General features: G+C 40.1%; 1 protein-coding gene across 1 annotated transcript in view; it reads right to left on the bottom strand.

Moving 5' to 3' along the window:
* TMEM132B (transmembrane protein 132B) overlaps positions 1-17,312 on the bottom strand; it is a 250,451-nt gene that overhangs the window by 38,693 nt on the left and 194,446 nt on the right. The window contains exon 6 of the mRNA XM_019470772.1: positions 7,814-7,957. Within this exon, the coding sequence (XP_019326317.1) occupies positions 7,814-7,957 (144 nt within the window). The remainder of the gene's footprint in view (positions 1-7,813; positions 7,958-17,312) is intronic.

The raw sequence follows: 17,312 nt of genomic DNA, 5'->3' as shown, positions 1-17,312 counted from the left end.
GAATTAATTTGCCCAGCCAGAATGATAGTTCAAGAGGTATAAAAGCCTCGGAATCCATGAGGTTCGCGCATCTGCAATTAAAATATTTAAATGGCCAGCTGCATTAAAGTTTATAAAGCAGAGTTAATTTCCTACAGAACTTGGAGGAAAAGCCTCCAGAAGTTTGTCATTTTCTCCCGACAACAGCTACTTATCGCTGCATTTGCTTTTGTTGAGCCTGGACTGGGTTGTTTACTCTGTGCATCTCTTAGTATAAAATATTCAGAGTTTATCCTAAGCAATATCGCCGTTCAGGCTAATGATTGTTTCCCAGGACTGGGATCCATGCCCTTTGCATTTCTGCTCTCAGAACAGCCAAATGCTAAGCCATAGAATTGTTTTCTTCCTCTGAAGCAGCAGCTGGTCCTTTGGAAGACACCATAAGCATCTCTGCCGAAATCTGTGTAATTGCACATGTCGGCACGGTCTGTTCTTAACGGATCCTCTCCCAGACAAAACACTGTTTTCTCAAGCTGGCTTTGAAGACTGTGTGTGTTTAAAAATAGCTTCAGGAAGATACACACATATATTTTGCTATAAACTGTGTACAATGTGTACTGTGTAGAGAATATTAATTCTTCAATATGTGATTTTGTGAGATTGCCTCACTGGCATCATTATTGCTATACATGGAGCTGTTTTGTGTGCAAATATGATTCTAGACCCAAAGTTTTAGCTTGGCATAATCACAAAACAATATAGAATTCAACTTGTTGCTGTGTAAAAAGAGTGGTTTTTAAGATAAATCTTTAATATGCAGTAAGTGGCTTTGTTACTCTTTTCTGATCATACGTTGTCTAGCTAGAAAACTAATTAGCAGGATCTGGTGACCTGAATGTCAGAACCTCTGATATTTCAACAAAAAGCAAAATCCTGAATTCAACAGCCGACATACTGTAGAGATCTGCCGTACTCTCCTGCCTATCTCTTATGACTCATGAAGATTAACTTTGTATGGGGGCAAAAGGGGTGGTTTTTTTGGCCAAAGTAACTAGAAATCGTAAGAAGCTCTAATTTATAAGTTTGATGAATTGCAAGCAGCTCAATGATATTTAATTATTGCTCTAACTTAGGCATACCTGTCTACAGATACAAAAGACAAGATGCACAGTCTTCAACAGGTTTCTTGCCAGTAAATCCTACTGGGCCAGGAGCATCCCTATCATCACCGTGGCGCTACTGAGACAGAGACCAGCAGCTTCACAGAGGAAGTCTGGAGTAAAGCAGAGAGGTAAACCAGAACTCCTCGGTCCCAAGCACGATCCTCATCTCCTAAGTAATCCTGTTCAGCTGAGGAATGCTTCACTGCCGTAAACCTCTTGCCTCTGCCAGGCATCAGGGGAGTCATTATTTCAGGGGCTTTGTAATGGACTGCAGGGTCCGTTACCTCCCAGCTCCCAAAGACGGATGGAGATGAAGCTGACAGTGACTTGAGGTTGTTAACAGCTGATTTCATGGAGCTGATGATACTGACTCACTGGCACTAATCAGGTGAGATTAAAAGGAAAGCATGGACAGGGAGATGGACTCACCAAATTAAACAGTCGCACTTCAAAAGCTTTCTAGTTGAACAGCTGCCTGCCGCAAGCCCCGACCTGTCCACTGTTTTGGGGCAAGACAGAGTAGTTAAGCCTCCAGGGCTGTCAATCTTGAACCATTCAGAAGCACTGAAGAAAAAAACCACTTAAAGAATAAGATCTAGTTCAAAATGAGTTGTGTAACAAACCAACTGGCACCAAAGTAAATCCATCGTATAAACAAGTAGAGAGTATTTTCACTGCTTGCAGAAAGAGTTTGGACTCCTGGAGTGAGCTAATTTCTACACGAGTGACCACAAAATAAAGCTCTTGGGTAATGTAGTGATAGGTACTCTATTGTACATAGTATACATATGATAGATGGAGAAATAAGGTTAGCTCCATTTTATGTACATTACATTCTTGATCACATACTTCAATGGCGAAGCAGCTGCGGAACTTGCAAATTACAAGCTCTGGCTTTGTTTTCAGAGCTCCTGCGTAAATAGTTGTATTTAACAACTCCATTTCTGTAAATTGTCCTAAGAAAGTGCTGTGAGTCTGCAGCAAGGAATTGTTCCCAATCTAAATTGGAGAACCGCAGTATCCCTCCCTTTCCCTTGGGTTTTTTTTCCCCATGGTTCCCTGTAGCAGTTACTGCGCTGGGGTTAGAGATCACTGTGCCCAGGGTTGTTGAATAAGGTCCTCAGTTGCTCATCTGCTTTTTGTGTAGAAGAGGGAAGAACCTTCCTCAGATTCAATCTATTTCAGCTATTATGTTTCCTGCCTTTCTTACACTATTTTTACTACACATTAGATAAAGCCTAGCTGACTGCTGCTAGGAAAATTAGGTCTTCTATTGTTTTAACGTTAATTATGGAGAGTTCAAGATAAGGTTTGTGTTAGAAATGTAGGGGGTAGGAATGGTTTGAATTTTACTTTCATTATAATTAGACAGGAAATTATGAAAAGGTGAAAAATAATGCATTGAAGTGCTTTCCTCTAGCAAGCTAACAAGAAAAGTGCATTCTCGCACAGACGGAGTTCATGGTATATTATCAAAGCACCATTGTTCTTAATGTATGCCTCTGCCTGGGCACATTGAGCCTGCTTCTGTCGCACTTTACATGCGGGCAGAAATGGGCAGGATGAGGCCCTCTAACTCCCTTCTGTTCAATTGAGGGCCCTTTCTGTTACAAAAAAAATAGGCTAAATTAGTCCATGGTGTAAGTCCATGGAAGCCATTTGAATTACTGCAGAGATTAATTTGAACCATCAGTCAATTTCTGCATAACTTGCAAAGGACATGAAAATATGACTAATCTAAGAATGAATTAATTGGGCAGCTGTCTCCCTTTCATTTGTACACTACTGAGATAAACATTTGGACTAAGAAGCTGTCCTCATTATAATTTCCTCACTTGATGCTGCTTTGTGGGTGATGTTTATGACTACCACGTTAACTACAATGTTTTCAGAATTTTTCATCATGTGAAATTACTATGGTTCAGGCTTTTAAAGGCACTTTTGCAGGGAAGAAAAAGGAGTGCATGGACCTTGCTTGGAGCTTCAAGGCTTTTTTTCCCCACCTGTGAAGACTGGCGCCCCATGGTTCAGCACACATATAGAAAGGTTCATCCCACCATGCCTACAGCTCCTTTATCTCTCAGTGTATTGCCCATCACCAGAGTAGCTGAATAATTTGTGCATAAATTCTATCAAGTTTCCACCACTTCTTTCTTTTCAGCTTCACAACCCTATTTAGCTGTGGTTTGCAGGAAAAGCGGGACACTGGGAGAGAAGTCCTTCAAGTGAGTCCGTGGCAGAAGACCACTGAAGTTAATGAGACTCTAGTGGAGATAAGGATTTTGTCCATTCAGAGCCAACAGTAGCTTCAGAAACTACATAAGGAAGGCTGAGGCTGGGAAAAGGATGTATTTCTCTGCCTTGTTTGCAGATAAGGAAGCGAGATTCCAAGGGGAATGAGTGATTTACCCACAGTCACACAGGAAACCAGCAAGAGATATGGAAATTAATGCTGAGAAGCATTTCAGTGCCTTAATCATAAAGCCAATCTTTTCCCTCAAATGCCAACAGAATTAAATGTTCCTTTTCAATAACGGAATAAGCGTTAAGAGTTTCACTGACTTACAGTAACGTTGCCATCAAAAATTTTTAGAGGCTAGCCAGTTCAAGTTAAAATGGTTGGTCAGTATTACGACCTATGTCCAACTGTAGGGACCAGCAATTTTAGGTACCAGGGATTGTAGCTGAACTGAGCAAGTTTACCTGTGAGATTCCTTTCAGGATCAAGTCACGCTAAGGTCAGAAAATGCAAGGTCAAAAAGTAATAGGTGTGTTTCATTATATTTACCACTAATTAGGTAGGCTTTGAAAAATGGGAACTGAAATATTCTCTTGCTGGGAAGCTATTAAACTGTTAGGGTGAGGGAATATATGGCTTAAAATAGGAAATATTAACATCTCTTGCCTACAAATAAATCAGTTGTACATCATCTATCTATTTGACCATCTCTGAGTAGAATTTCTATCAAGGTGATATCTAGGTAGCTGCCCAGAGAAGCACTTTTTGTATAAATACATAATAGCCAGGGCCAAGGTCTGGTTTTATTTAAACTAGCTCCAATTCATTGTGTCTTAATTGAAAATAATGGTGTTACAGCAGTGATCAAAGAATCATCTCATTAATTGTCTATTAAATCATTAGCTATTAAACAGAAATAAAAGGTTAAGAATGCAACACACTGTTCTGCCCAAAAGAATATGAATATCTCTCCAATTACAAAGAAACAATAAAGGCAGAATTAACAGTGAAAAGAAGCTTAAGATTAGGCAATTACATCCAAAATGCCTGACAACTCTTATTAGAGGGTTTAGCAGTACCACCTATATAGAAAAGGCAACACAAATTTGGAAGCAAAGTCAATATTGACTTTACCAAAGGGGCTTGTAAAGGGAATATGTATTTTTCTGAAAAAATATAGGCACATAAACCCTGTACTAAATTTTAACTCAGCTAATTAATCATTATGGATTCAATCTTGCAAACAATACATATATTTCCAGTTAAAAAATTATGCCTGAATAGCATTCAGTCTGAGAGCACCTCTCAGTAATTTGTGACCAAAATCCATTATAAGGATGCTGCAATTTTCACAAAAATAACATTACTCCCATTTTGTATCACCAGGATGAGGCAAGATGAACTCAGTGAAGACGACATTCAGATCTCTTGGTTTTGTTCCTTAAGTCAATATGTTAGAGTTGGGTACCAGGTCTGGGAAAGAGTCCCAGAGGCATTCTCTTCTGTCAGTGATTTGATACCCAAATAATTTCACAGAGCAGTCAAATGAAGACCTGATTTATACCCAACTTAGTCACTACCGAAAAAAAAGGGGAATTATAGTGCAAATCTTGTAAAACCTGTGCAGAATTTTGGCTTGTGTTTTGGTCTGCACTATCCAGATCACTGAAAGGAATGGGAGGACACTCATCAACTTGACGGTGCTTTAGAGCAGGTCTAATGCCACCTAGAAATACAACCTGTTTTGAAAAAGCAAGAAAGGAAGATGGTCAAAGGGCAAGAGCTTTACTTTCTTGAAGTGTATAAATCCACAACTGCAACTGGAAATCCTGTCTCTGCTCACAGAGGTCATGTCAAGTCTTATTTAGTTGCCAGCTTCAGTGGACCTTTTAAATTTGGGAACCAGAACGACTTCATGCCCAGCTTTGACAGGATAACCATATGGACAACTGCTGATTGAACTAAATGGACTTTAAACAGGCAGTGTTTTGAAATGCAACATCTCCCTGACGTCTGCAGATACTAATTTTATTAGTGGAAGAAGAATAGGAGTCCTTTTCCTGACCTTTTGCTATTTGGTTCAGTCCAGTATTCTCTAACTACAGCAAGTTCTAGAAATACTAGAAACTCAATTTATAGAAACAAAAGTCCACATACACCATCTTTTAGATCTGGATCTGGTTTTCTGAAGTGCAAAGAAAAGACAGTCTCAGCAATATGTTGATGATATATAACATGGTACTTGAGTTTATAATATGAACAATTTGTTGTGAACTGATAAATAATAGCCACTAATCAGATAATAGCTGTATGGTACACAGCAAAAAAGGAATAGCAAAATTTATCAAGAGACTCCGTTCCTTTGACAATTAAGTTAGTCATAAACAAAGATATTCATTCGTGTTCCTTCTGGTAAGGACTTTCAAGCAAATTTGGTTTCCAGAAAACAAAAACGTGATTTTTTTTCTTTCCCCATCTGATATATAAGGGAAAATATAGAAGCTAGAGCACAGGCTAGAGACTCAAGAGACCTATTCCATCACTGGCTGAGGCTAAACATTGGAACAGTCACTTTCATGAAAAGAGAGTATTATACTGATGTCCTTTGCAAAATGCTTTGAGGTCTGAAAACTGCTAGGCATCATTACTGTATAACTAAGCCCCAAGCTATCAACTCCTCTGAGGATACAACGGCACACATGCCTCTGCCCAATAACTTGAATCTTATTTATGAATGATTTGCCTTCATATTAAATGGAGATAAATCTTAACGAAAAAAGTTGGAAGCAAGTAGAGGTTGCCTGACTAAGGCTTTTGCCCAAACCCATCTTGCCTTTCCTATAGCTACTTAGGATTAAACGGATGTCATCTTTCACCGACCTATAGGTCTCAGAAAGAGGAAATATCTACAAAATGTACAGTTGCTCTGAAGCTCTTTAACTGCAAAGGAATTTCTTTGTTGTTGGACCTAAAATGTAATGAAATTTTGTTTGTTTTAGAGGATGTAATTTATTCCAAAAATTGGTAACAAGCTTATTCAGAGTTGTCAAAAATAAGCAGGTGATTTTTTTGTTCCAGCATATCATCTTCAAAATAAATAGCTTTGCTGTGTGCAATTCTTTAGCCAGCTAAAGAACATGAAAATTTATCTGACAAAGTACAAGCTATCTATTAGGACCTTTGCAGTCTTATCTACAAAGAGGTTATAATAATAGGTTAAAAGTACACAGGTAAAGGATGTGGCTTTCCAATGCAATCTGAAGAAAACTTAAAGAAGTGCTCAGGTCTGGAATACATTCACACATGACATGATAGCTAGAATATGGGGAGGAACTTGTTTCTTGAAAGCTACAGAGAGAGTTTATCATAAGATCTGCAGGTTACAGGATTACTATGTAAAAAGGATGACTATACTACCCTATTTCTATAGCATTTATATATAATATACTGCACTTTCCTGAAATTGAGACAAAGAAACTACCTTTCTAGAACTACCCTAAGAAATTCATAAATAATACAAAACCCCACCCCCCCTATACAGAATTAATTGTAGTCGATTCTTAAATTCATTTAAAACAAGAAAAAACCACCCCCATACCACATAATAAAACAAATAAACCTATTAAATATATTAAAAAGTACCTCTTTTATGCCTAAAAATAATAATGAGCTAAAAGCTGAAAGCCATGCAATGGTGTCAGAAGTCATGCAGTCAATGTCGTGATAAAGTCACATTAATGCTATTTTCATCTCAATGTCAGGGAGGGAGGACCAGTTGAAAATATTATTTAAAAAAAAAAAAACAACAACACAACATTGTTTAAAAGCTCCCAGCTCTTATTTTAAGAATTTTTGCAATGTGGCAATGTGGTTGTTATTTTCTGTTCTCTGTCATGCTCCTCCAGATTTTGGTACAGTTCAGTATCTTTACTTGTAAGAAATTCCAAACTGGAAAGCAGGTGATGCAGTCAAAAGCATGTAGGAAGCCTTGCTGCACGCTGTTACAATATACTGCATTATTACTATTAAATAATGGATGCAGAAAAGCCACACAAGAACAAAGATCCTTGTGTAGGGAGTTGACTTTTCCCAAGTGGGTTGTATCAGACAACACGTTCTTTCTCATCAGCACTAGCTGGCCAGCGAAGAAAGACTAGGACTGCTCTTTCAGCATCCCTGGCCCTCTCTCCCATTATGAACACACCAGCACAAATGGCTCCCCGTCAGTCTATGGAAACGTGCTAACCCTGCAAAACCTCTGGAGACCACTCTCCTCATCATGCAGTGGAAACAACCCGCCACCGCAGAAACAGCCATGACTGTAAAACAACTGGTTGATGTAAAATCCCGAATGTGAGCTAGGTCCCAATATGGTGGTGGTGGAGGAGAAAAGGGTGAAAACTCCGTTCTCCACCTCATGGGGGTGCCTCACCTTTATGACGTCTTCATCAGCTGATTTGCACTCGGTGGAGTCCGAAACATCGACCACAGACCCATCCTCCTGCACGGCAACAACCTTGACTGGAACAGACACCGTTTTGCCCGTCAGAATGGCCGTGTTAAGGACTTCCGAGTCCTGTATGCACACACACACACACACACAAACGAAGGATGGGCATCAGAGAAGCATAAAACCATGAGAATGCCACAGGGGTCAGACTGATGAACCAAAATCCTGCCTCTGACAGGGATGGGGCAGAGGAGCGACCCTTCCTTGCACACACGCTTCAAGCTCCCTGCAGTCAATGGTTTAACAACTTTCTAAGCCAAAAGTTGCATCTGGACCATCAAGTTCTGGTTTTGTCAGACACATGGATTTACTCTTTTTGAGCCATTTACAGGTTTGGCTGCTGTGGCAATGAAATCTGTAATGCAATTACGTGTGAAGGCACGTCTGCAGCTTGGCAGAACCACAGTGCTATTTGGGTACGATCTCCAGACGGCGTCAGCAACTCTTCCCACCCCTTTGCCCCAAATCATGCCAGTGATTTGGGAGGTGATTATCAAGCATTACAATAACAGCATTTCTTCCTTACTGTTCCAGCTAACAGTGTTGCAAGTTGACCATTTTCCCTTTTCGGGACATAAATACATGATGAGAAAAACTACACATGAGGTAGGGTATTACAAACTAAGCAATGCCATCCATATACACATTTTTTTAATCTTTCCCCATCAAAATCCCACCTAGAGATGTTTTACCACATTTATCTGTAATCCTGATCAATTCACAGTGCTGGCACTCTAATGACTCCATTAACACAGCCTTCCTCTGTGTCTCAGTATGGCTGCAGTTTGATTAATTACTCCAAATGAGTTGCTACAGAGGTCCCTGCCTTGCGTAAGCGGACTGGAGGGGAACAGCCTCCGAAAGCCTACAGAGCAGCTTGTCTCTGCTTAAGCAGTGCTTATTGCAGGCCCAAAACTTGACACACATGCGGGGCAAGGAATGATCTGTGCTTTCATGGAGATTCAGTTCGGCCTTCTTGAAAAGCCTGCAATAGGAAATACTGCTTTGAATCAGTCCGCTTTTCCATTTTTCAATTTCCATAAAACTAATTGCTTGCCAGTTAGGAAAAAAAAAGTTGCTTCAAACTAATCTAACTTTAAATTCCATTATTAGCATTGGTGGAAGAAGAAATGGATTTTAGTGAAAAATTTGATGGCAGCTTGCATAGGGAGATATATTCACTATCATTTGCTTCTGTCTGCTAGCTAGATTGATAGAAAATAATGGGCATTGACCACAAGCTAAGGACAGCTGGAGAAGACCAATAAATACTTGCAACTAAGATGTATTATTAATCAATATTCGGAAACTTCTACAAAAAGCACCCTGAATTAAATGAGTTGAAGTACTAATAACACTAGTGCCAGCTAACTAATATAGTCTACTAGAGCTTTATGGGCAGTCATGTTCCAGAAAAGCATTTAAGCATGTACTCGAGTCCATTTCTGTTCAGAACAGCACTAAAAGTACGTGCTCAACTTGACACTTAGACTTCCATGTGATTTAAGCATGCGTTTAAGTGTTGTCCTGAATAGAGATGCTTTTCTGAATAATACCTCATGAAATAAATATACTGTCTTTGTTCTGTTCTCTGCGAGGCACAAACCAGATGTTTTACACAGTAAATGACTGTCTAGTTTTTGTTTATGCTGAATGGGCTCATTTATAACCAGCTGCCATCCATGAGGGAGGGACGCTGGGAAAGAGAGAAGTATGTGACAAAAGTGGAAGTCTGAAAGAACAACTGTAAAACTTTTACAAAGACTGAGGTTCGAACAAAAGAAGAAAATGCACTGCCAGGTGAAAGAAAACAATTAGATGCACCTCAGGTGGAAAGAGGTTGTATAAGATAGACAGAGAGACACTGAAGGTGCTTCACCCACAACTATGTCAGAGAAGAGGTAGGTAGAGTCCACCAAACCAACAGCAAATATCCCATAAATCCTAAGCCATCAATCCAATATAAACCTATGCCAGATATACGATGAAGACATGGTGGTCCTGTGTCAAAACGCTCCCAAGAAGCAGTTTGCCAGTATGCTATTTCTAAGCCATTCTTCAACAACAGACAGTCTTCTTCAGTGCATCAGGGGAAATTATTTTTGTGAATGTCACAAACAATGAACACGCGACTAATTCTACTTCCAAACCCACTCTGCTAGCACAGCTATGTAACTCCTACATGTCAGGGGCAGGCGGCACTTGTATGGAATTATGGCCTGATCCAGAGCCCTGCTGAGTCATAGATGAAAGGTTTCTTTTGACTTCAGTGGACTTGGAATCAGGTTCTCGACAGGCCTGAACTAATTCCACCTTTGGTTTTTGCACTGTTCGTTGTATCACCCTCACGTTGACCCTCATGTGTGACAAAGGGTAAACAAAATGTCTAGCCTCCTTTTAACTCTAAGTGCTGCTTAGCTACCAAGCTGAAGTCAGACTTTGATGCTCTGAAGGATAATGCAAAGTTTATAAAGACATTTGCATTCCTTTCATAAACTCCCTGTGAAGATAAGCATGAGAGAAAAGGTCTTAGAAGAGACACCTCACGACCCCGCTATTTGTGGATGCTCTGAAATATGCTTATCCTACTCTTGACACAAGCACTTTCCTGAACCTTCCCTCCTTCCCAGCATGTACAGGTACCCACCGTCCTAATTAGCTGGTGCTGCTTCATAAAAGCTACACTCCACTGGTAAACAATTCTACCATATAAATCAGTATTTCAGATGCCTGATGCCTGGATTGAGTGTTACACAAGTGTAATAGGCTGTGTAAAGACCTTTTTAAGAGCTGGCCATTTATAGACTGAAAAAATATGTTTCCTCTGAGGAAGAAATATGAAGGCAGAACTGAACTAATTGACTGTCCATTAGATTTATAAGCAGACTATTTTTTTAGTGCATCTTCAACAAGTAATAGCATTTAATCTAGATTCTGTTAGGCTTGTTTTATATTTCCATGGTAGGGTCTACTGCAGAAAAAAAGTGTTACTGAATTTAAGATACCTGTGCTGGTTATTACTAACAGCATCTGAAATGTAGAGAGGGGTAATAATGTTGATTTACATAGGTAGGTCCTCCTGCGTGGCACAGCTCCAGTGAAACACCCAGGGACCACGAGCACAAACCTAAGTGCTGACACTCCCAGGTGAAAAAACTGGGAATCCCTTCCTATTTCTTTTGTCGAGGGTTTCAGCTGCGAGATCTTGTCCAAAACTTTCAATTCAAGCAGCCCAGGTGGAAGCTATACATTCATATTGCAGGCTCTATCCCTGAATAATAATTATGTGCATGTTTATCTCCAGCTCCTTCCCTGTACCTGAATGCATTAGCACTTCAGCAGAGCTCTTCTTAATTACAACTGTAACCTGCTAATAGTGTTTCTTTGTTGTCTGAAGGAATCTACTTCTTATCCAGCCTAGGCTAAATTAAAATTTAATACAACATCAGGTCGCAACAGAACTAGGAAGCAAATGACAGCTGTTTAATTAAAACCTAAAGCTGATTAGATGGCACTACTGAGAGAAATACTCGAGAGGAAGAGCAGAAAACTACTGAAACTCAAGGCCAGGATAATGGCTTTATTTAAATATGAATAAACCCTCCACACAGCCAGAGTAAATGTTTGACAACTCATTGCTTTGGACAAATGGGGGGTGAAATGTGAATGGGAGACCTGTCAAGAGTCATGACAGAGCTGCGATTACCAACACTGCTGTTCCCTATGTATCTGACCAGAAGCAGGGATTACTGAGGAATGACTACAATAGGCAGACACAAACCAACTGAGGAACTCCACACACAAAGTTCCCAATAATTAGCCTTTAAACAACACCACACCGACCTAAATCCTCGTTAGGCATGTGACTCTAAGACAGCTCACACAGCTACCGTGAGACGACATGACACAGTTTTTCCCCCCTCTTCTGGTTGAAAAATAAAGACATGGAGAAATAGATTATACATCTTCGAAGAAACCATCTCAGGAGCCAGGAGCTGGACACAGGTTATCTAGACCCCAGCCCAAAGCCGCCAGCGCATCTTTCCTGCCCCTTTGGGAGCAGCCAGCATCCTTTCCACAAAGTCTGGCGGGGCACAGAAAGCCCCACACTGACCCAGTTTACCGTGACAGATACCATCCTTGTGATTAATGCACAAGCTGGATGTGTTTTTTTAGAGGTTAACAAAATGTACTACAGTACAGTAAACCCAATAAACACTCGCTTGTAAATCAGGAGGGAAACCTAAAGCCAACCCTATTCCACTGACAAATGCTACAGCTAAATGCCTTTTGGCATTTAGTTGAAATGACTGTCTTTAGTGAAGAAGGCATAGAGCTGAAACATTTGTCTGCAGAATTGCATTCCTTCATTATTATTTTTTTCCCCAGAGTGTACCTCACAAAAACACATTTGTAATATTAGAAGGAATCTTTAGGAACCAGTTCTCCTGCCTGGAAACGGCATCTCTTAAAAAATGTAAATTATAGGGCAGATTGTGACGTGTGGGCTGGGCTAGGGGAGGTTTTTTTATTTAATAAATTATTCACCACCTTTTTCTTCAGATCAAAGAGCAAGGCAATATAAGTCCATTAAGCAAGCTTAATATAGAAATTAGATGCTTTGCTGAAATCATTATAATCCAAAGCAATTCTGTACTTTTCCCCCCCCATAGCTGAATACCATTTTAGGTTTCAAATACATATTAATGAAGCCTGGTTGCTAGAAAGGTGTTTATATTTTCAACCATTATATCAGGTAAGATACAGCATTTTGTCACCCAATGGTAAGAACAAACAACTGGGATTATGTGTTTACGAAACATTAGAAAACACAACCAATCTTGCAAAGAGATCACGTCGTTCTCTGACCCTTTTTCCTCCCTACGTTCATACAGTCAGTCCACTTCATGCCAAGGAGCCAGACCCCACAGCAACGATAGCAGGAGTGCTGCTAGCTGCTTTGGCAGGTGGCTGATCAGTCATTATTCGTGGGCTGAACTGGCAATCCTGCCTGCCCAGGACTTGCCTCAAGTTTGCAGAGGCTGTGCATGTGAAAGGAGTTACAAGTCCCAATAAAGGGCCGAACAACGGCTAATTCCTTATTCTTCAAACATCATTTCAGTGGAGCCACTTGTGGAATCAACTGTTTACCAAGTTTTCAGGTGTCAGAGTGAGGCCTAAATTGTAACCATGCACGAGTCCTCCTGCCCTGACAAGCACACGTGTTGCTAGAAAGTCATTCCCACTCCCCTCCACCCTTCCTCTGTCTCCGGCTGTTTCCTCATTTCAGCTTCTTATCCAGCATATTGTTATTAGGACCAATCAGTTATGACAGATGGCAAATCACAAATACTGCAGGCTATCTTGTCAAAGTTAAAGGTCATCCTTTATCTCCTTTGTTTACCTGTATAATAGCTTTACTTCATATTGGCATCCCAAAGGAAGAACAGGCAGGTGCATATATATTATGCAGGAGAAATTAATTAATGTAGATTGAACCATACAGAGAGGTTCTTAATCACCGATTCTTACAGAACAATGTAAGCAGCAACTATTAGCCTAATTGAATATTATTCTAGATGTATATTAGTGTGTGCTGCAAAAACAATTTGCTATAGCACAAAAAAGCATGATACAGAGACTCCAAAGTGGAATCTTATTTCATAACTTTCTTTTTGCCACAGATACACTGAAGGAAGCTCTTCTCTTAGCAGTGTACCTGGCACGCGCGATCAGCTGGAGTTGTAACTCTGTCTTGGAGTTCATGGAAACTAAAGCTGAGATTTATTCCATTTCCATGTTTTTTTATGAAGGAAATTCAGTTCATTTTGAGGTTTATGTAGGATGAATAAGCAAAACCTGCTGCTGAAGGTGAAACCTGATTAGAAGCACAGATACTGTCATATCTATGACCTGAGGCAGTTTTATTTTACTTTTTATAACTCAGAACAGATCTGCCCCCATTAAGCAAAGGTTCAGAATGCAGCCTGGTGCACTTGGCAGAAGTAATTGCAACCTGTCAGGCAGTCTCCACTGTCTCAGCTAAGTACCAGTGCCTTCCGCATGAGCAAAAGACCTTTCCTGAGACTGGGCTCATGCTACTTTGCTTCAGCCCATTATGTCCCAGTAGAGTTTATTCTCCAAACCTGCTGTGTTAAACATCATGACACCATTGCTCTGAAGTGCATGCTCAAGGTAGAATGAATGGGAAGTTCTTACAGCTGGAGAGCAACAATCACGCATCTGATTTTACTTGTCTGCACAGAGAACAGAGGCACCAAGAGTTCCCTGCTTGTGTTTCACGACCTTTCAGTACACCAAGAAATACAGGACCTAAAGTCAGCCTAAAAGTAGGGTAAACTCTGCCAGTCATTCACACTGGAATTTACACTATGTTTAGAGATCTGTATAGTACCTGAGCATTCATCTGACAGACTTGTGCAGTTCTTCTCAATAGTAAGTGATTGGTAACCATTTTTAAGTATATTTAGAATCTCACAGTTCATTTAAAGATGTTGGGTTTTTCCCTTTTTATTCCAGAAAAACATGGTCATGTTCTGACTTAATAAAATTGTGGGTCACCTCCAAATGAAATCAAACAATATCCCGCCGAATTCAAGAGGATACAAAATGGGTAGAGCTGTCTACTCAAGAGCAATGACATGAGCCTCAGTACAAACTGATACACTAATGATTGTTTTCAAATGGCCATGAAATAATAGTATGAACACTCCTCAAAGGCATTGCTTTTTCCACAGAAAAATCTAGGGAGGCCGTGTTTTGCCTAATTTATGGGGTGTAACTATTGGATTCACTTGAGTACCAACAGTAGTCAAAGATATAATTTTCTGGCTCTGTATCTTTGTCCCACAGGCTTAATAATATTTAACAACATTGTGGATGGCCATTTTGAAGAATTTCTTTCAGACATTTCTCTAATTCCTTTCCTAGTCATCACAATTTCTTTTGGAGCAGGCTGGAAGGAGGGTTTTCTGGAGGAAATTCTATGCCACCGGTGCAATGGGAGAGCTGGCAACTCACCGGCTTGAAAAGGCTTGTGTTCCACAAGTGCAAAACTACAGACATTGAAACATAAGGTTGCGTATCACATGAGTTTACTGCCACAATCTGTGTGCTCATCTTCTACCATGAGTGCTACCTGGGCAGAAATCCATGTCCTTCTGTAATAACAGCTGTTTAATGCTATAGAAGAATGCACAAATTAATTACAGCATGTCTACACGACCTCCCAACATCCTGCAGGAGCATCCTCTCACGGAGGGAGTGTAGGTTCTCTTTGTGCTTTGGACACGGTGACTTGCTTCGTTAAGCCATTCACAGAGTGGCTACAGCTTAAGAATACCTATTTATGAACAGAAAAAGATACATGGGAAAGCGACTGTGACATCGTGTGAAGTCCTCTGAAATCCCCTGACAGAAGACAGTTGTCTAGCATTTGCTAGACATGGGGTTCAGAAGAGCTGGATTTTATATCTTCTCCCTCAGCATAGTTCAAACACTGGTGTAAGTACAGAGCTCATAATGTACCACGTAAATTCAATAAAGAACCATGTTTTCTGGACAGAGCTAGATGTATATAGTTATTAACTATATTTGAGAAGCACATTATGGAGTTTAAAATGGAACAGAGATCTACTAGATGCTCACATTCATCATCCTGCAAAAGGAGAATACCATTTTCCAAAGAACATGGGTCTGACAGGAAAGACCCATGCCTTACCCAAAGAAGTATTTTTTTTTTCTTGAAGATGGTCTGTCTTATCTGTCAGGACCAGACTGCTGTACTTACTTATTTTACCTATTTAAGTAATGTCATGGGCTTGCATTCGACCACTCTCAGATGTAAAGCATACACATAAACTGCTGTAGGACTGGCTTTTCAGACAGCAAACACTTTGGAAGCAGACTGTTTCCCACTGTCCGCTCTCCCTCAGAAAGGCTATTCTCCCCCCGAAGTGCCTGCAGCAAGTGATTCATTCTCTGGCAGTTCCTGTCTTAGGCACGTGTCTTAGGACAGCATAAGTGACACTTTGGAAGTTTTATCTCCCTCCATTGCCTATTAAAAGGCTCAGATGTCTAGTTTAGACTTGATGTCTAGAATTAGAGGAGAAAAACTCTGTCCCTTCCTGCTTTCAAAATTACAAACAATCAGCACCTATACGTTACTGTTAGTGCCTTTATTCCTAGGCGCTAACGGTACTCCTAACAATTTTTACACCACTGTATGTTTCCTACAGTGACATGGACTTCGCAGATGATACAACCATGCCTTTTATCTACTTCACTTCATAAAGCTGCCTACCGCTGTAGTTGATGCAGTGAAAATAAAAAGCAGAAGAACGTATCTGTAGCTAGTCCAGGCATCAGCCTTTACCATCCTTGCACACTCAGAGCTTTCTGGTGTTTTACTCACTGATTTTGGGAGCATCCATCATCTGTACATTGCTCAGCCTTGCACTGCCACTCCACTTGAACAAAGTGTTGCCTTTCAAGTCTTCAACATTTACTTTCTACTTAAACACTACAGAAGATGTCTCCTGCCTGTGTTTAAAACTGCCTGGAAACTTTTTTGATAAGGTGAAAAAAAAAAGTTTCTTGACAAAAATCAAAAAGCATAAAAAAGACACCTTTGAGAATATTTTCTTTTGAAAAAAGCTAAAGTTAAAAATTGAGAATTTTTTCAAATAAGAATATTGATTCATTTGAGGTGAGTTTTTGAGAGTCTTCTGACTGATCTAAGGACTACTGGAGGTTTTTTTCTTCCTTCCTCTGCTTCTTCTTGGCTTGAATTTTGTTCTTCATTTTAATTTTTCAGTCTGTTCACCTTGTACCTGTTCAGAAGGACTGCCTTGTTCTGACATGCCCCTATGTCTGATTATTTCTTTTTTTGCTCAACTTTTATAAAGAACAACCTCTTTTTTATTCAAGTTCAGAATGAAACACCTTTTTTGTTTTCATGATTGAATTTCCCAGTGAACTCTTGTGCAGTGTATTTATTTCCTGCAGACTAGGACAATATCATCTGTGTTTCAAAAGCTGAGCCACTGCTTTCAGAACATCAGTATTTTTCCAGATCCATCAGCTTTTAGGATACATAGTCCCTCAAACTAAAGAATGTTTTAAGAACCTGTGAGCAAAAAAAAAAGACTGACTAGATTCTGCTCTCAGCTAGACTGCTGCAAGAGGGAGTAATTATAATAAAGACCACGAAGTAACACAAATCATAGAATCATAGAATCACAGAATAGTTAGGGTTGGAAGGGACCTCTAAAGCTCATCTAGTCCAACCCCCCTGCCGTGGGCAGGGACATCTTCAACTAGATCAGGTTGCTCAGAGCCCCGTCCAACCTGGCCTTGAATGTTGCCAGGGATGGGGCATCCACCACCTCCCTGGGCAACC

This window comes from Aptenodytes forsteri, unplaced genomic scaffold (assembly GCF_000699145.1).
Source record: "Aptenodytes forsteri isolate BGI_AS27 unplaced genomic scaffold, ASM69914v1 Scaffold79, whole genome shotgun sequence".
Classification (NCBI taxonomy): domain Eukaryota; kingdom Metazoa; phylum Chordata; class Aves; order Sphenisciformes; family Spheniscidae; genus Aptenodytes; species Aptenodytes forsteri.
This window is presented reverse-complemented; position numbering and strand designations above follow the sequence as displayed.